General features: G+C 39.0%; 2 protein-coding genes across 2 annotated transcripts; both read left to right on the top strand.

Moving 5' to 3' along the window:
- Positions 1 to 2,312: 2,312 nt before the first annotated feature.
- Positions 2,313 to 6,251, top strand: LOC111319264 (solute carrier family 22 member 15-like). Its single transcript, XM_088755724.1, has 7 exons — positions 2,313 to 2,507; positions 3,146 to 3,364; positions 3,717 to 3,851; positions 4,071 to 4,168; positions 4,612 to 4,723; positions 5,379 to 5,451; positions 5,920 to 6,251. Exons 1-7 carry the CDS (start codon positions 2,314 to 2,316, stop codon positions 6,142 to 6,144), a joined length of 1,056 nt encoding a protein of 351 aa, XP_088611850.1. The 5' UTR covers position 2,313; the 3' UTR covers positions 6,145 to 6,251.
- Positions 6,252 to 9,273: 3,022 nt separating this feature from the next.
- Positions 9,274 to 18,481, top strand: LOC148736265 (C-reactive protein-like). Its single transcript, XM_088755036.1, has 6 exons — positions 9,274 to 9,421; positions 9,536 to 9,804; positions 10,688 to 10,802; positions 10,986 to 11,042; positions 15,558 to 15,783; positions 17,074 to 18,481. The coding sequence occupies exons 1-6, from the start codon at positions 9,349 to 9,351 to the stop codon at positions 17,447 to 17,449; spliced, it is 1,116 nt and encodes a 371-aa protein (XP_088611162.1). The 5' UTR covers positions 9,274 to 9,348; the 3' UTR covers positions 17,450 to 18,481.
- The last annotated feature ends 1,754 nt before the right edge of the window (positions 18,482 to 20,235 follow it).

The raw sequence follows: 20,235 nt of genomic DNA, 5'->3' as shown, positions 1-20,235 counted from the left end.
GAGGCAGAATCTTTTATACCGTAGTTCTCCTGGGAAAAGTTAGCAGAATAAAAGAGTTATAGGATGACTGGATATTGGCCGAGTTCTTCTTTTTGCATTTGTACGGACCGAGACGAAGTTGAGGTCCATAAAAATGCGAAAAAAGAACGATGCTAATATCCAGCCGTCCTGATCAAACAGGCTTGGTTAATAAATGAGTTTTTATATTGCAGAAACATTTGGCTTTTTTAAGAATTAAGAAATGACTTGTTTACCTCGAGAGCCGGGAAAGAAAGCCATCTGTTTGCAACACAACAAATTCACGAGAGTCGTTTCTATTTTCTTTGTTTTGACTATCTTCTGCTGCTTTTTGCGTTTCCATGGCCAAACTTGTCCAAGATTTGTGAACGTAGTTCTAATTCTATTTTTTTCATGCGCGGGATCAATGCGGGCAATCCCGAGCGGGCAAGATGGGCCTATCTTACCCACTCGGGTAGCCAATCAGAACACAGGATTCGCGTCATCTTGCCCACATATTATTATATAGCCGACAGAGACCGTGGGCAATATAAAGTGAATCCTGTGTTCCGATTGTCTACCAAAGCGGGCAAGATGGACCCATCGAACCCACTCAAGATTGCCTGCTTTGGCCCAGGCAAGAAAATGTAATTTGTTGAGCACAATTTTAAAGTTAGTACCTTATAAAGTTGGCAGTAGAAGACAGTCGAAACAAATAAAACACAAATGATTCTCTTGGATTTAATGTGCTACAAGCACGGTTGGCTTTCTTTCCTGGCTCTCAATTTATGTAGCAATAGGGTAAAGGCTGCAGCTTATATCAGTTATTGTACCCTTTGGCACTTCTGGGCAGAGAGAAGCTATGGTATGTGACAGTCAAAATTCTTGCTCAAGAACACACACAAAAAAAAATATGCCATTCTGGCTCTGTAACCTGGATCTTTTGATCTTTTCACTCCCATCATCATCTCTTGACCGATCATAGTTAAAGTTGTGGCTGAATCGAGCGATCTATATAAGGTTATCAATGTTTTAAAAATGGCAATGACAGCAGACGAAGTCTTGGAGAAAATTGGCAGCTTTGGACGATTTCAGCTATTTAGTCTGGTCTTATCCAGTGTCAACCAGTGTTTCTGGTATGCATGGCCGGTGCTGCTAATGACTTTTATTACCGCTGAACCAGCTTGGCGGTGCGTTTCTAGTAACAGCACCGAATGCCCCTTCGGTGGGACCATGAAACCTGGCGACCTGAATTACAATTTCCGGTGTAACATATCAAGAACCTCCTGGGAGTTCGTGGAAGACTTCACTTCTATTGTAACGCAGGTAAGCTTAGAAAATCAGCGGTCTAAAACCTTTTTGCGTCTAGTTTCCTCAGACTTATAAGCTCGTGCTCTACAACTGTGGGTGCATATGCGCAATACCCTCATGTTTGGTTTGTCAGTTTCTTGGATCCCTGAAGAGGAAGTTGGATTTCCATTGAGCCTGGATCATGGTCTGTTCTTCAGTTGAAATTTCAAGACGCCAATTTTTCGACGATTATTGCTGGACGAATATTTTGATTAGATGGTTATCAATAGAGCAATTCTCAAGATGTCAAGGGAAGCCGGAATTGCTTTGATTTTGTTTCATTTCGCACTGTGATCTGTGCAGGAAATTCGCGCCGCTTTCTTAACCATTCAAAAGAAAAACTAAAACTAGTCGCGACTAACAAATAACTATGATTTTTGCAGTTTTATCTGGTTTGTAACAACGCTATTTACGGAACTATTTCTTCTTCTCTGATTTTTGCTGGATGGTCTTTGGGCGCCATAATGATAGGACCACTGGGGGATAAATTCGGTAGAAAGAAAGCTGTCTATATTTCAGGATTCTTTATAACCCGCTTCGATATTTTGTCTGCCATTTCAAATTATTACTGGCTGTTTGCATTCTTCAAATTTGCCATGGGGTTCTTCATAGGCATGTTTCTAAGTACTTAGCCTTTAACGATGAAAACAAATAAATTTTTCGTTTATGACACCGTCATAAAAAATAAACAACAACAACAACTGATAAGTGCTTGCCATATCTCGTACGCATCCGTCTACTGCGTCTTATTCAGCGGTATAAATTGTTTAAGGTCGTTTTGTTTTAGATCGTCTTAGTGTCCGTTTTTACGTTGACGTTATGGACGTTTAAGTTTTAGCACTCTTGCCTAGTGACTTCATTGTCCTATAAAACCATGATTGTAAGTTAAATCATAACACTGAGATCTTGAGTAACTGTGCGAAAATGTTCTTCTCCTATTCTGCTTATTTTCTCATTTTAGGCGGAATGAGTGTTTCCAATTATGTACTAGTGAACGAACTTGTAGGTGTCAAAGATCGCAGCGTCATGGGAGCATGTTATCATATCTATTGCGGACTGAGTCTCACTACCTTGGCGGGGCTTGCATATCTTGTCAGAGACTGGAGAAAGTTATGTGCCTTGACTGGGGCGCCTGCAATTATGGCTCTTTTTGGCTTTTTGTAAGTAGGGAAAAATGAATTCGAACCCCTGTTTAAAAATGCTGTCAATTCGTTGCTTATGAACATATTTTCTTTCTTTTTGTAAGTAAGAAAAATCAATTCGAATTCCTGTTAAAAAATATTGTTAGGTCGTTACTTTTGAACATATTTACTTATGAACATATTTTGAGTAAGGAGGCACTTTGTTAGTCTACATTGTGGCTGAAAAGTTCTTTTCGAGGCAGCGATTATTTGAGTGCTCAGGGATAACAATTATGTAAGGGAGACATTCAGTAGCACCAAAACAAAAACAAGATCGAGATATCATTAATTACATGCACTGTCCTCTTTTGTCGGTAAGAATAGCCTCCAAGCGTTTTGCTTTCGACTGCATGCTCTAGACTTCCAAAAGAAATTGGATCTCACTACCCTCTCAAAATCTGACTCCACGAAAGGACTTATGACCATTTCGGACTGATCCACAGTGGTTTGTAGGAAAATAAGGATCCAAGTTGTATCAGAGAAGGCTAAACTACACTTGTTGACATTTCTCAACTTCAGTTTTATCGTTACTTTACCGCCTACGTAGGAAAATTGTACGGACTGTTTCATATTTGAATGGACCAAATTTTCATTCATGCCTCCGGTTGCCTCCTTAGCCTTTACTCTGAGTCCCTCCGCTGGTTGTTGGTAAAAGGGAAAATGGAAGAGGCTGAAAAACTCTACAGGAAAATCGCTCGAGTCAATGGCAAAGAGCTTCCAGAAGAACGATTGGAAATTGAAACAAAAACTGGCAGCGAAACAAGACTCGGTGATATTCGGGATTCATTCAGGACGAGATATCTTAGGGCGACGACCGTAGTAACGTGCTTCAGCTGGTGAGTTAAATTGTCAACTTTACAGTTGTTTCACGTTGACTTTGTTTTGACGGAGATGGTAAAGCATGTCATTATATTTATCGCCATCTTCGAAGAAAACAAAACTAAAAAGAGACGCTAATAAAATAACCTGAAACGTAAGCGAAAACACCTATGAGACGTTAAGAAACTGACATGAGACGTTGGCGAAACGACCTAAGACGTTAGTGAACTAGTCATTAGCGAAACGACTCGTGGGCGAAACAACAGCGAATCGTGTTATCCTACCCGCCTACAAAAAACGCCCAGAATACTCGGAGGACTGCTTTTTTTTTTTCTTATTCTTATATCAGTCCGTTCATTTGCACTCTAGGATTGCAGTCAATATGATGTTCTATGGATTATCTCTGAGCGCGTCAAACATCGGTGGAAACATGTACTTCAACTTCTTTATTGAAAGTCTTGTTCAACTCCCAACTATCCCAGCAGGCACCTGGATCTACAACAGGTTAAGCTAATCAGTAAAAACGGAAGCGACCCAAATAAGATTTAACCGCAACTACAGTTTAAATTCGTAAATTAATAGAAGGCTAACGTGAGTTGTTCGCGTAAGTCTGTTGCAGATTCGGTCGTAAGATAGGAGTCGTTGTTCCCTTGGCATTACCTGCCACAGGAATTGCAGGTACAGCGTTTTTGAACACATATAATGGTTGTCATTCTATTGCAGATTCGGCCGTAAGAGAGGAGTCGTTGTTCCCTTGGCATTATCTGCCACAGGCATTGCATGCGCAGCGCTTTTGAACACATATGATGCTTCAAACGAAGGTAGCAAATGGAGTAAAAATTGTTTGACATTGCCTTTGTGGGGCGCTCGCCATCATTTTTACTTTGAGGAGGGGAGGTAGATTGCATGTGTTAAGTAGTTCCATGGATTTGTTAAAACACCTAAAGCTAAAAAAGGGGAGTAAAACAGGATTCCTGAGAGCAAGACAATAGCCGGGAGTTTATGCAGTTGCACCGTGCGATCGTCAAAACACATCACAATCAATGCATTTTAATTATAGTTTTTTAACTCTTATACTTAGTTTACGCCCCCGGCCTGCTGAAAACCAGCTTTTTTATATATTGATGATACGGGCTAGTGTGTGAGAGTGGGCGAACTTTTGCTGGGGCAAAGCCTGAGCTCTAGTTATTGCAGCTAGATTACACAGCTAAGTTTGTATCCGGCTAAAGCGAAGGCGGCATCTCGTTTTGTTTTACTCTTGCAGTAATCTTTGCTGGTAAAATATTCTTGTCGATGATTTGGGCAAAGTTCTGGATCTCGATCTCTTTTAATGGAATCTACCTTTATTCGTCCGAGTTATTTCCCACTGTACTGAGGTAGGAAAGCTGAGAATTGAATTAAAGTCATCTTGCGAAAATAATCGTATAGGTAGGATCGTCGAGACAAAAATTGACAAATAATTAAATCGACAAATAAATCCGTTTATTGAGGCTCCCCCATAGGGGCTTTTCAGCCACAATGTAGACTAACTAAGTGCTTGAAAATCCCCACTGGCAGGAGGCAGACCAGTGGGCTATTTACAGAGCAGAACCGAGAAGTTGAACTCGGGGCAACCGAGAGCAAATCCAGTGAGTGGCAGGGTGGAGGACTTGAACCCAGGACACTGGATTACAAGTCCAGCACCCTAACCAGTAGGCCACGCCGCCTCCTCTTTAAAGGAGTCAGCGGGATGATGAACTGTGTTACCTAGGTTATCAGTGTCTTAACGCTGTTATACTGCCGTGGCAATTGAATGAAAGGCTAATTAAGCCTGATGCAAAATACTTGCATACTGATAAAAATATCGGGTCGAAAAATTCTAGCATCGAGATAACAGAACCTCATAGCAAACGTTGAAAGAACAACGAAATTGGGAGAGGGCACCGATTTATCTGGAAAAATGGAATGACGATTCTTAGTGTTTTTTTTTTATTATTATTATTTTTGACGCTCATTTCGCAAATTTAATGACTGATGGTCTTATCAATTTAGAAACACTGGTCTAAGTACATCCTCAGGCTGCGGCAGAATTGACTCGATTCTTTGTACCTATATCCTCTTTCTTGTAAGTAACGTCTCGCTTCATCTGTCCACTGTTTCCAACTCATTGTTTTCCTGGATCGGGGTTAACAAACGAAAGATTATGACCTCGCATAAAAGAAGTCGTTTGATAAGTATGGGTAGGAAGGATGAATTATTTGTCGCCTGGGTGGAGGAATATGAGGGTTCTTTTGGGGGGGGGATCACATGGTTTTCAGGGGGAACGGGAAGGGAACAGACATCCTTAACAGAGTTAATTAGTTGCTAGTGAGGGGAAGGATCATACGGATGGGGGGGTGGGGTTCAGATAAAATTTATCGTGACATCATGACCGAGATCCTCAACAACCCTTCCCCCCCCTTCCTTCGCTATAATGAATGACTGGTCCTCCTGGATCAGTGTCACCGACAGTGTCAGCAATCCAAAGATGAACTAAAAGTCATATGTTGAGTAAAAGTAGTAATGACTCATCCTCTCTTATTGACATTTCTAGGAACGCATAAACCCTTTACTCCCATATGGAATCATGGGTGTAGTAGCTCTTGCTTCTGCCTTGCTGTGCACGCTGTTGCCAGAAACTCGTTTTAAGACCACATTGGAAAATACCGATCAGACGATTGAACATGGCAGCTTTACGGACGAGATAAAAAAGGATGACAGAAAGAGTATTTCAGCAAATGATGAAAAGTCACCCTTGCTCTCTCGTATCCAGTGCTAACCAGTACAGAATGTTTAACAGAAACCTGCTTTAATATGATTATATTAAAATCATAAAATCTCAGAAGGATTATTTTACATGCAATAAATATAATTGCCTCTAGTAGTCTTGTGTCTCATTTACGACGCAAATAATCCTAGTTTTTAATTCCTAAAAAATTTAAACTAGATAATTCGGCAGCTAGAGCTATATAATATATCGATCTTCAAACAAATTAAAGTTTTTCGTTTGCGATAGTTCTGAAAGAGGATCTGGACTCCGGCGACTTAGGTTTTTTTCCCTCACCTAACCCATTCCCAGTAGTTGACGCAATACTTGAGATACTTTTCACTTAGTCCAATTAGGATAGGAAATGTTATCAACAATCGCTTCACGATTGTCACAAGAATTATAAGAAATATGTAAAAAGGCTGATAGTTTCTAAAGAAACTGTTTGGGGCTGCGTCGGTGGGGGTAACGAAATGATTTGAATATATCAACAAAGTTGAAATGGTAAATTGGCCACCGTTACGGTTACTCGGACCGAATAGAAGAATTATGGGTTGTGTGTACTTTTAAAAGCAGAAAATGAAGCTACGTGATTGGTGGGATCATGGCAACGAGAAAAACACGAATAAATTAGTGGAATGAAAAGCGTTCGTTGGTACCTGTGGGATTTAGACTGCCGGTTTGAAAGATGAGGCTTTTTTTGAAGAGTTTTGCGGCTTTCCATGCTACCTAAGTGTAGGGAAAGACCGCAGATTGCCATATGTTACTTAGAATGACTGGGTAAATTAAAATGTCTAGGGATTGGTTTCGATGTGTCCTTGTCATTCCTCTCCACGTCGCGAAGGTGTTCTCCGAATCGGTCACCTAGTCTTCTGCCTGTTTCGCCAATGTAAATCGTTTTGCAATAAGCGCAAGTAAAACAATAGATTACATTGGCGGAGGTGCACGTGAAGTGATCGGTGATCTTGATGGATCGTTTGGGTCCCGATATTTCCTCAGTGTTGTGAATGAAAGGACACGCTTTGCATCGTGCACGAGCGCATTTAAAAGTGCTTGGTTGGTCATTAGTCTGAAAAGAACTTCTGACCAATTTACCATTTCCACAACACATTGACTTAATTTCAAACTGCAACATACAAGGACTGCACAACCTTGAGATTAGAACTTGATGCAAGTCTTTTCAGTATAACTAATGGCTTCACGTAAAAAATAAAAATAAAAAAAATAGAAAAACAGAGCTGTTTATAATGTTGCTAGGGGAAAACACGGGTTTTACATGCAAAAGTAAGGACCTGATAAGAGTCTCTCGTTCAAATGGCAACGCAAAAGAGGATTGGAATCCGATTAAAACTTAGCTAGAATTTCGCGAACGCCTGTATGGGTTTGTCGTCTCCTACGGTGCGACACCTCAACTTCTGCATGACGTTTGTGAGCACCGTTTGATTCCAGAAGGAACTTAAATAGTTTTTCGTTGGGGTTTATGCTCTAAGACCGAGCTTGATTTCACGTTGTAGTTTTGTAAAAGCCGGCTAAGAACTGTACAACTTTTGAAAACGCACTTTACAGTCGCCGTCGTAGCTTCCTTAAGGTCCCAAAAATTCATTTAAACCCAGATAATATTTTTGTGCGCTTGGTCTGAACAACCGCATTCAATCACAACAGCAGTTTCTTAAGCATTTTATCAATTTTTTCAAGCTGCCAAAATGTTTAAACTCCGACTAAAAATGAAGGCAGCTGGGTAAAACTTACTTTACAAACTCACGGTTTACAAGTTATGGCAATAAACTCAATTTAATCCGTTCCCCACTGGATTCGAAGTAGGAATCTTTTCTTTATTGTCAAAAGGAATGGTCTTCAAGGTGACTGTATATAAACATCTTAAGTACTTGAAGTATTTTAAGAGGTTGCAAGAAGCGGTAAAGTGATACATTGTATTACCTGAAAACTGTATTTATCTAAGTCAATCAGAAGGAAGAGTATTTTCATATATGTCTGCATATGGCAAATCCTTAGACTCAAGATAGAGCGCTTTTCGACCGAGCATAAAATAATACAATAATAACGAAAACACACCGCGTGCAGCTTGCAAGAAGTAAAGCTAGATAAGTACAAAACAAGACTTATGTTGTAGAGCATTTTCAAGATAGATATTTCCAGTATATTTAGGTTTACCTTTTGTTTTATTAAGTCTCGCCTTTTTGCGTCTACGTTGTTATTTTGATGAATCTATAGTTTTGATCATTTAATTTTAGTGTGTGCTTGAACTTGGCTCAGTTCTTACCGTACTAGACATTTTAATCGCTTGTTATGGTCGAGGAAAACTAGCTCGCTAGGTGGTCATGTTTGGGTTGGTAAAACTGACCTTGAGTTTTACCCACACTGAATATCCTGTTTTGGAAATTCCCAGGGTCAGCTAACCCAAACATGTCTGTGAATTTTACATTAAATGAGAGAGCACTCCTCGCTAAAGTCAGAAGAGAAGAGGAACAGAAATAGCTGTGGTAGTAGAAGGTAGTAGCAACAATAGAAGAGAAGAGGATAAAAGAAGAAAATTATAGAGTCTCGCTACCTCTTGTTAATTCGCCAAGCGAGTGGTAAAAAAATAACCCACAACACTTAATATAACCGGCATTAACACACATCAATAAACCTTTCTTAAAAACTTTCCTTGGAAGCAGAATTCAAACGAGTTGATTTTAATCTCTGGAGCTCTTTTCTGTCATTCTTTTAATTTTCTCCCTAATTTATGTAAAGCAAAGAAACTAAAAAGAAAGATAAATAACCTTGTGACGCCAGAGAAAAACATTAATAAAAGAAGACAAACTTCCCCCCCTGCGGCAAGATTTTAACAAAGACCACTCACCTAGTTACACATCTTAATGCCCAAAACGGTAATTCCCTGCACGGAAAATTTTTGTAACGACATATACGCTTTTTTTAATCGCATTAGACCGCTGTAAAATTTTACTTTATCTCTCTTTTTTTTAGGTTTCTAACAGATGTCTTTAAAACACATATCTTTGGCTATCGCCACAAAGTGTTACGCCCTCTCTCTCAACAAAAATAATCAATTCCGAAAAAAAAAATGTAGTCAAACACCTAAAAGGAAAAACAAATAAATTATGGATGAAGAGAAATTGTAATATTAACTGAAGCAGATGTTTGCAAACCGTGTATCAGCACGAAAATGATTTCTCTGTGAGCTAGAAGAAAAATATGGAATTTTTCTTGTTATCTTCCTGTTTCCTTGCTCTGATTGTATCAGCGAGCTCTTTGCAGACCTCAAAAGGTATCATCTCTCTCCCGTCGCAGTATTACCCGCGTGTTTTTTGTTATCTATCTCATAAATAAGTATAAGCAAAACTATTTTGATCGGTTATCTTCATTTCTTTATCAAACACAGGACAATCACTACATAATGGGATTGCTTTCGCCAATTTTCTTGCTCACAAAGGCTCCTATTTGAACATTACATATGTTGGGAAAGAACTGGTCCAACACTCCTCAGAGTGCGCGTTTAAATGTCTCTATGAGGATCCATGTTTGTCCTTCAACCTGGCAGATTTGGCTGATAACATCGAAAATCTGCTATGTGAACTGCTTCCATCGGATCGTTACACTCATTCAGACAAGTTCATTATCAACCATTCTCGGTATCACTACAGTATTACGGTAAAACTCTTTTTTTATCGTTTTATCATTATCATCACATTTTTTAAAATTTTATCTTGATGATGACCGAAACCGGCGGTCGAAGTCGTGTGAACAAGTTATATTGAACTGTTAACTGAACGTTAAAGTACGTCTCTCTGTGCCTTTTTTTTTTTTTACTTTTCTTTTCGTCGCAAGCCATTTTTAAGTCATTATATCAAATGTCATCAAAGTTTGTAACCTGGTTTAGTGAGACTTTCACCTGGACTTTCTAACAAGCTAGAATTTACCAATCAGTTTGCTATCAGAACACTGATGAATCTGCTCAAGTCAACTCCATTTGGCGATCTACTTAAGATAGTAAACATCAAGTCCCTGGAACATCGCAGATACGCGTAAGCCCTAATCCTTCTCTATAAATCTTCATTTAATACGGAGGCAAACTACATCAAGGAATTGTTCTCATTGCGTTCTAGCAATTATGACCTAAGAGGTTATTGTAAGCTAAATCAGCCTACTTTTAAATTAAAGTATTTGTAGAAATATTATCGTTTGATAACTTCATGTTTATGGACCACCTACCAGACATATAAGAGCGTCCTCTCTTAGAAGTTTAAAAATTTTTCTGAACAATGTTAACCTGACTGCCAAGGCCAATTGTTGCTGTAATCTTTGTATCGAGTAGTTAACATATTTCAATTTGTATAGTATAGTTTTTAAATTTTATGGTCTAGTTTTTGTATTTTTATCGAATAGATAACATATTCAAATTTTACATTTTACCATACACGTTCACATTTAAATGAGCCCCAGGCTCACTGGTGAAATGTGTCTAAATAAAGTACTAATACTACTACTACTGCTTTTTATCAAGGAAGTGAGTACTTGATTTTCTCGATCTTAGTCTCCATGCTCGATGTCGCCCTGTCAGAACAAAGGGACCTGTGTACCTCTGTATCGGACAAACAGTTACAAGTGTCGCTGTACGGAAGCATATACAGGAAGACACTGCGAAAGAGGTAATTTAAAACTTTTAGTTTCTAGAGCAATTTTTTCAAAAATAATGTTATACCAGCGTACGTTTGTGGCCTATCTGATTCCTGCTGAGCCATTACTAGTCGTCATTTGAGTACAGACTGACTTATTTTTAAAAGTGTAATCTTTTCTATAATTATCTCTTTTCTCTATCCTTTTCATATCAGTTAACAATGACTGCAGGTGTTCATCAGGACCAGAAGGAAAACAGCGGTGTAATATAGGTGAGTTATTTTTCCAAAATTTCACCCAGGTCAGCTCCAAATTAAGGAAGAAAGGATTCGCTTCTTATTGCCCACGAGCGCGCTTAGAACGAACAGACAGAATAAGAAGTTTGTAATTTACCTACCATGGCGAAATAGAAGTAATCTCCTGGTTTGAAATATTAGCACAATGGCTAAGAACACGTTTAAAATTCATCAGATGAAACATTGTTGTGATATATTCAATAAAACTTGATTAAGATCCCATTCAACACCTAATTTCACCTAAAAACTGGAATTATTAAGAGTAATTTTGAAACGTCTGGCCGTAATTTGCTGATATTCGCTGAACTGCGAAGATACGGCCCAAAAACCAAAATCCTGAAGCTAAGAAAAAATCCATTGAAGATTTTACGAGATCTACCATAAACCTCTTCAACGGAATTTCCCCATATCAATAGGGATTGCCATACAACGCCGACTACTTCAAACTGTAATCATTTAGTGAACACATGTGTGAATTTCGTTCGACTGCGAAGAGGGAAGTGTAAGTTGTTTTTTTGAACGCTTTGAATATATTCGTGATATAGAAAACCATAGACCTACCACTCAGATGAAACTGAATTTGCCTCTGCCGACAGAGCCAGCAGAGCGATCACAGGTCAATGTCAAATTATCAATGTCAAATTGTCAACGTCGACTCGTCGATGTCAAATTGCGTGCCAATTTCCCACGCAAAAGCCTGAAGGAAAGCATAGCAAACAATCACTGGTACACAAAATATGTGGAAAAGCTGAAGCTATTGGAGAAATCTGTAAAAAGAAACAAAAGAAGAGAAGAGGAAAACACGATAATTCTCGAACACAAACTTGGTTAATCATGGGTCTCCTGTTAATTCACCAGTTTTTCGTTTAGCTTTATCAAAAAAGTTACAGTTCTTTGGATTTCTAGATCTTCTGCCTACTCAAGCAATACAACGGTCGCACTTGCGCAGACGATTAACCGCTTTGTTGACGGACTGCACCTGAGAGAACAAGAACTACTGAAATAGAATTTAACATGCAGCATGAATAGTGTTTGGTAACAGTTTGCCGTATTTCCATTTGTTTTAGCTTGTTTGCAAACTCCGTTGAACCGTCTTATTACCAATAAAGCTGGTGGGCGGGCGCTCGAAAAAATTAGTGCGTAGGCAGTTTAATGGAAAACCCTTTATGGCAATTAAATTAAGAGTAGTAACAAAGGCAAGCACAGACACAAACGTACGCATGCACGCACTTGCATACGTACAAGCACGCAGCATATGCACGCACAGAAGCTCGCGCACACGCATATACACACGGTTAGGCTGTCGATAAGCTATGCGATGTGCTTATGTTTTGCTCAGGGAACTATTAGAGAGCAAAGTAAGAGTCGCGGTTAAGTAATAAAGGTGAGTATTCACCCACAAACATACACACACACACACACGCAGGCAAACTCTAAGAAGGCTAGGTGGATAGGTTAAGAAGGCTAGGTGGATAGGTTAAGGTGGCTCGTACCGGTTTTGGTCTTTTTGATGGTTTGTAACTTTGAAAGAATACAACAGAAAGACTGACCAAGGCCAGTTGAACACTTTTACGAGGTTAAATTATAAAATCATTGGTTATCCAAAAATAGGTGTCATTTCGCCACTAGCAGTTTCCATGGCAACGCTTTCATAGGCTTATTCAGACGCATTTTTTACCTTGTGGCTTAAATAATTCGGAAACTAACCCGGTGACCCCATGATTTTTTTCAGTGATTGCATTTGGCACTTGAAAAGGAAAATGCACAAAGATTTTTAAAAAATTATACGGAGCGGAATTTCAGAAAATCTAGAAAAAAGGCAATTTTCAGACATCGCAAATTTCCTTCCGTAGAATTTTCTTGTTTCTTTTTCTGATGATTCCTTTCGACGTTATTATCATATTGGAACAATAAAAAGAAGGGGTTCACCGGACTTGTTTTCATGCAATAGCTTTCGTGAGTTTAGCAATTTCCGCGCGCGTTCTCGCGCATTTTAAAATCTGGATTCTATAAGATCGACATTTGCTCATGATCTCTTATAGCTACGATCTGCTGTTTACAGACGTTTACTGCTAATTAAGAAAATCATTAAACAGCTGTCAAAGATAGCCTCCCGGGCTCATCTTAACAATCCTACACACGACTTCTGGCTATGTCATATTATTTTCCTTTAAGTTTCAAAGTCTTCTTCCACTTCAGGTAGATTATCCTTCACTTGAGTTCTTCTTTTTTCGCCGTCGCAAGATTTCATATCGCTTGAATATTTCTTTTAGATGTGAAGTAAAGCAACCTTTACTTCTCCAAAAATCGTCTTCTTTATCTTAGTTTCTATCTCCTGCATTCACAGTAGCCGCGTAGCACGTTTCTCTCGGGCGCGTCACGCAAGAGTGACCTGTTCCCCGCGCGAGGAAACTGTTACGAGCCACCTTTAGGTGGCTCGTACCAGTTTCCTCGCGGGGAAGGCAGGTCGAAAATTCATAACAAATATGGCGGCGCGAGGCTTTTTACGGTTTACGCTACTTTTGTCTTATTTTGTAAGGGTGAGTGCTATCTGATGAAAGGTTATGTGAAAGACTTTACCAATTCATTTGAAAGCTATCGTGAAAGTGTAGCTTTCCCAATTTTTTACAAACTCGTTTATTTGAAAACTTATTGGTCAACATGGAAACGAGGCTGGGTATAAAACGGTTATTTGCAATACCTTTTTTCTTTATCATAGCGAATAAATCAGTATATGTAACATTTAACAGCATTTCAAAACAATGTTTTGGTGAGAGGCCAAGATTTTTTTTATTTGATTTGAAAGAAAACTTAAATGAAACCGTGAAGTCAAACTCGCAAGACATCATGGGTGAGTCCCAGGGTAGCGTAGTTCTTCAAAGTTCTTTCACTTCTTAACCTTGCTGTGTCACGACGCTTTAAAAAAGACGAAAAAACATAAAAATAGAGACTTAAAGCCTGAATTTTCAATGCTCATCAGCGGAAATACTTGCAAACAAGCAGGTGGTGATGGAACTTTCTCAAGATCGCAACGAAACTTCATTGCTATGAAAAGACAGAACTAATCGGTTTCGTTGTGAAATTTGTATTTTTTTCTTACTCGGATCATGGAAATTATTAATATTCATTATTAGAAATCACAGGTTATTGTTTGATTAGGCGAACATTGGAGAAAATTTCTCAAACAAAGGAAAACGCAGAAGAGATTCATGGGTGTAATCTGGGAAGTAGAGAGCAAAGACCTTGTCGGGAAGAGCCTAGCGCGAACAGAACTTATATGAAGAAAAAATAAAACACTTATTTGATAAGAGAACCAGATTTAGGAAAGGAACAAAAACGTGCAATATTTTAACTACATACGTCGACTTGCGTACCGATGTCACGATTAGAAAAGCTGCTATAGCTAACTTATAAGACAACGCTAATACATTTTGTGAGGTCTTGTAATAGGAGTTATCATATCGCTGGCAGCGCCCGTGGGCAACATGAAGCAAATCCTGTGTTCTGATTTCTACCCGAGCGGGCAAGATGGGCCCACCTTACCCGCTCGGGATTGCTCGTTTCTTAATCCGCGCATGAAGAGAATTGCTTAGAATGATATTACAAAGTTCGTAGTTTTTGGGTAGTGTCGGCGATGTAGTCGCAAAAAGTGGCAGAAGACAGTCAAAACAAAGAAAACATAAAGGTTTCTTCATATTGTAATGCAATAGTTGGCTTTCTTTCCCACCGGGCTATTTGAGCCATAAGCTGAAAAATGTGTCTGAATAATCCTTTGGAAACGTTGCCATGGAAACTGTTGTTGACGAAATGTCACATATATTTGAATGACCAGTGATTATATAATTCAACTCCGTAAAAGTGTTCAAGTGGCCTTGGTCAGTCTTTTTCTTGTATTCTTTCAAAGTTACAAACCGTAAAAAAGATGAAAACTGATACTAGTCACCTTAAAACATGCGTCCATCTTTTAAGATTCTATTTACAAGTGAGTGATGACTTTGCGTATTTCCTTCGTCACCCTACGCACTAACAAAGATATCGATGCAACAATTTTTCGTATTCTTTACTTTATATTTAGATTATGGCCTTAAATCAAACTTGTTGCAGACCAAGGGGCTCGACATGTTAATTTGCGCAATATAAATATTAAATTATTATTATTATTATTATTATTATTAAATAGTTGATTAGGGTTAGGCGTGAACCAGTTATCTTGCAAAGAACGCAGGGGCAAACTATGCCCTAGATTAAGCCGCAGGTCGTTCAGAACTTAACAACAAGGCGAGATCTTTATCCTATGCGTGTCTTATTCTATGTTGCTTAAGACTGAACACTGTTGGACTATCGTCCCCGATAGGCGTGCGGCACTTGCGAAAAACGAAGGAAAATTTAAACAAAAACTGGATACTTCTAAAGAAGCAAAAATATTTAAAAAATGCGCAGTTTCTCAAACAATTGTCTTGAAGTTTCTGAAGTTTATTTCCTCTGTTGTAGAGTACCTCATGGTGTTTCCGGAGCCGCGTTCTACAGAAAATTATGCCATGAAGAATCCAGCGATAGCCTCAGATCTCAGCCAGCTGTCAGTGTGTTTTTTTATCAAACTTGTTGCAGACCAAGGGGGTCAGTTTGTCATTAGCTATGCCACTCAACAAAAAGACAAAAGCATTGCCGTCGAAATTAATGCAACCCTGGCTCTGGTAGTTGACCATAATACATTCTGGTAATGCTTCATGGATTTTTGAAAACTGGGTTGAGGTATCATAATACTCATAATACAGGACATACCATGATCTCCTTTTTAGACACGAACGCTTGAAGGAAAAGAAAGGAATTTAAACATACAAGCAGACAGATTAACTGGCTGACTGGCTACATGACAGACTGATTGAATGGGCGACAGACTATCTTGCTGATTGACAAACTGTCTGACTGAAAAACGACTAGCTGACCGACTAACTGGTAGACATACTGATTGGCTGACAACCTGACTGACTGGCTGACAACTTGACTGACTGTGTGACAGACTGACTGACGGATATGACGGACTGACTAGCAGACAGAACATACTGGCTGACAGACAGACTGACTGACTTACTGACTGACAGACAGATTGACTGACAGACTGACTGACTGACAGACTGACTGACTGACTGACTGACTGACTTACTGACTGACAGACAGATTGACTGATTGACTGACTGATTGACTGAAAGACTGACTGACTGACTGACTAACTGACTGACTGACAGACTGACTGACTGACTTACTGAAAGACAGATTGACTAGGTGACAGACTGACTGACTGACTGACTGACTGAAAGACTGATTGACTGACTCCCGGTTAGCTCAGTTGGTTAGAGCGCCGGATTGTGTTGTACGGGAGGTCGAGGGTTCGAGCCCCGGCCGGACCGATACTCATGGTCTTAAAATAAGTGAGGAGAATTTGCTACCTTTCCATAATCAAGAAATGGATAGATATTCTAGACTTCTCAGATAAGGACGAATAAACCGTAGCTCCGGTCTCCTGCAGGGTTAGGGGTAGGAGACGTTAATTTCCCACGCACGAGATTACTGTGTTGTGGATGTCCTCCCCTTGGATGGGATGGGTGGGAATTGGGCCTGAAAAGCCCCCATGGGGAGTAGTCAACTAACGTATGTATGTATGTATGTATGTACTGACTGACAGACAGATTGACTAAAAGACTGACTGACTAACTAACTGACTGACTGACTGAAAGACTGACTGACGGACTGACAGACTGACTGACTGACTGACTGACTGACAGACTGACTGACTGACTGGCAGACAGTTTGACTAGATGACAGACTGACTGACTGACTGACAGGTTTTTTTAAACATTACTATAGACTGACTAACTGACTGACAGACTGGATGACTCTTCATTGACTGAATTAGTAACAAACAAAAAGAAGGCGGCTCTTGAATGATTAAATATATTTTAAACTGTTGTGCTTATATTTTTTCCTTTTTTTCCTTTTTTTTTTTCAGGTTTGAGGCAAGAAATCTTTACAATGATATCTGGGAACACTTGTGTCTCACCTGGGAAAACAGTCAAGGAGTAGCAAAACTCTATAGGGATGGCAAAGTTATAGAACAGAAAACGAATACCAACAGCAAGAACGCTATCGTTAAATCTGGCGGCGCTCTGGTGCTTGGACAAGAGCAAGACTCTGTTGCCGGAGGTTATGACCCTAAGCAAACTCTTCACGGCCGATTGGCAGGTGTCAACATTTGGGATAAAGTTCTGTCCGAAAGCGACATTGCCGCCCAGTACATAAATTGCAGCATACCTCATGGTTCTGTTCTGAAATGGTCTGCATTCAAAAATCTTACTCATGGCAATGTCACAGTTGAAGAGCCGTGAACTGTGTTGTTCAGTGATCAAACGCTCTAGAGTCATAACTTACGTGCTGTAAAATTGCTTAAATTAGAGTATTTACTATATGCAGGCTGGATCACGTGGCACATTACTAAGTATAGACAACAAAATATTACATGATATTGCGTTTAAACGTTGCTTACTTTGGCTAGGTCTTTGGAAAACTTTTCATTATATTTATTCACCTATCTACTTAGTTGTTTGATAAACTACGTCAAAGTTACAGGTAAATTTTTAGGTGACAGGTTTTTTCCCTAAAGCTAAGACAGCTACCCGTTCTTACAGTAAGGAACCTTAACAAAATGAAAATTTTCTTCTCTGTTCTCATTGATTCTTGAGAATTAATCAGAGGGCATTTCAAGATTTTTTAAGATCCCAAAGAGAATTTGAACATTGAGAGGCCAACAGGACAAGTGTTCATGCTTTGAATGTGTGCCTAGATAAAGCGCTGTACCGATGTTTGACGCCGGTGTTGTGTGGTAAACCTTCGTCTCTGCAAAGTAGCGCGCTAAAATGTTTACATTCATTTGTCCACTCAATTTTCAAATTATTATATATATCGTTTTAACTTGTTAAGGAAGTGAATAACATGTAACTGTTTGAATAATATACTACCTAATGACAAATGTAACTCAGAAACGTTGAAAATACAAAATGCATGGGTACAACGCTACCAACCAATTGCTCTTTGACTGATAGTTTTTAAGGGTTTACACTACAGAAAACATTTCGAACTTGACTAAAAAATCATATATAACTCTGCTACATATTGACTTAGTTTCAAACTGCATCGGAAGACAAGGACGGCACAATCTTGAGATTAGATCTTGATGAAAGTCTTATCAGTATAGCTAATGGTTTCACGTAAAAATAAAAGAATAATAATAAAAATAAAAAACAGAGCTTTTTATAATTGCGCGGGAGGTATACATGGGTTTCACGTGCAAACATAAGGGCCTAATAAATGTGTTTTGTACAAACAGCAACTCAGAAAGAGGACTTCGATTGAAAATTAGCTAGAATTTCGCGAATGGCTGTATGTGTTTATCGTCTCTTACGGTGCCACAGCTCAACCTCCGCATGACGTCTGTGAGCAGCGTTTGATCGGGGTTTCTGTTTTAAGACCAAGCTGATTTCATGTTGTAGTTTTGCAGAGGACGGCTAAGAACTGTACTACACTTGAAAACAAACTTTACCGTCGCCGTCGTAGCTTGCTTAAGGTCCCTAAAATTCATTCAAGCCCAAAGAATGTTTTTGTGCACTTGGTCTAAACAACAAGCATTCAATCAAAACAGCAGTTCTTAAACGCTGCCAAAATGTTCAAAGCCCGACTAAAAATGAAGGCAGCTAGGAAAAAGTTACGTTACAAACTGAAAGTTACGAACTCAAGTTACGGTAATACACTCAATTTAATCCTTTCCACACTGGATTCGAAGTAGGAATATATATTTTCTTTATTGTCAAGAGGATGGTCTCCAAGGAAACTGTACATAAACACCTTAAAGCGACTTTCTGAATTGACCGAGTGAAAATCGAGAAATGTAGCACATGTTTAAAGATTTGAAAACCTTCATATTTTGCCCTGAGACACCTTATAGTAACGATAGAAACATGGTAAGGTTTTCTTTCTCCAGACTTTCCTCTTTATTCTAGAAAATTCAGGAAAACGGAAACAAGCGTTGGTAGCCGTAAAATGGCGGAAATCAGTGCCCCGAGTAGAGGCAAATAAACTTTGCTCATGAAAAGCGCAAAAGAAGGCAAGTTCCTATCAATTTATAAATTTGTATAGGAGGAATAGAGGTATGATTTTAGTCTAAAACAGGACCATTTCATCTCATATTGCTCTCACGGAACGCTTTTGAAAATCACCAATATTTTAAAACTCAAATGTCGCATTTCTTGGCAAATTTTCAATTATCATTTGCCCCATGCGGTATAGCTCAGAATCAGTTCAGATTAAGCTCATGATAAGTGGAAATAGTGTCGTTTTCGAGGATATAAAAATTAGTTGCATTTCCGCATGGAAAAACCAGGTTGAACTTTGTGGAAATCACAACATCGGTATTTAAAACGTCACGACATAATCTAATTTGTATCCCTGTGGTTAACTGCGGAATTCCACGCACATTTCAGCTGTTAGCACCGTGTTCGATTAGGATATAGGTAACGACGACAGATTGGTTTTCATTCCTGCTTTCGTTTCAAATTCTCATCCATTTCCTTATGGTGAAATTGCTTACAATACCACATTCCGTAAGCTAGCGGAAGGCGTCTGTTTGTCTTGGCATATTCGAACACTTTAAATTATTAAGAAGTTCTAAGGTAAATTTTAGCTTCATTGTGGACTGGAAAGGGGACAGTTTAATAATTTATACTGGTAGGTCAAATGTTCTTTGCCGGAGACGCGCGTTGGAGATGGGAAGCAATCTGATACGAGTGTAGATGAAACATACTTATTATTTGTCACGCAATGCTGAAATTATTTCAATCTTGTTCCCATCTTGTAATTTTACGGCCACGAAAATCCGGAATTAAGGTTTTTAACAAAATTTTCAACGTGATAATTTTTTTTTTTATCAGTGAGTCCCCGCTGTGAAACATTTTTAAACTTCGCAGCGGGGGATCTTATGCAGAGTTGAATGTAGTTGCGTGATATCAGATACTTAGAAGAGCCAATAAGTAGAACACAAAACAACAAATAGCTGTAGCAGGGCAAAAGAAAGAGAGTAAAAAACTATGATAAAAAAAAAAGGTTAGGGAAAGGATCAAAA

This window comes from Stylophora pistillata, chromosome 3 (assembly GCF_964205215.1).
Source record: "Stylophora pistillata chromosome 3, jaStyPist1.2, whole genome shotgun sequence".
Lineage (NCBI taxonomy): Eukaryota > Metazoa > Cnidaria > Anthozoa > Scleractinia > Pocilloporidae > Stylophora > Stylophora pistillata.
This window is presented reverse-complemented; position numbering and strand designations above follow the sequence as displayed.

What these genes read in the sequence shown, in the direction of transcription:
- LOC148736265 (XM_088755036.1), top strand. Translation starts at nt 9,349, where the DNA reads ATGGAATTTTTCTTGTTATCTTCCTGTTTCCTTGCTCTGATTGTATCA. An exon ending in AGGAAGACACTGCGAAAGAG is followed by an intron (nt 10,803 to 10,985) that starts GTAATTTAAAAC and finishes TTTTCATATCAG; the next exon opens with TTAACAATGACTGCAGGTGT. An exon ending in GTTGACCATAATACATTCTG is followed by an intron (nt 15,784 to 17,073) that starts GTAATGCTTCAT and finishes TTTTTTTTTCAG; the next exon opens with GTTTGAGGCAAGAAATCTTT.
- LOC111319264 (XM_088755724.1), top strand. Translation starts at nt 2,314, where the DNA reads ATGAGTGTTTCCAATTATGTACTAGTGAACGAACTTGTAGGTGTCAAA. An exon ending in TTATTTCCCACTGTACTGAG is followed by an intron (nt 4,724 to 5,378) that starts GTAGGAAAGCTG and finishes TTATCAATTTAG; the next exon opens with AAACACTGGTCTAAGTACAT. An exon ending in GTACCTATATCCTCTTTCTT is followed by an intron (nt 5,452 to 5,919) that starts GTAAGTAACGTC and finishes TGACATTTCTAG; the next exon opens with GAACGCATAAACCCTTTACT.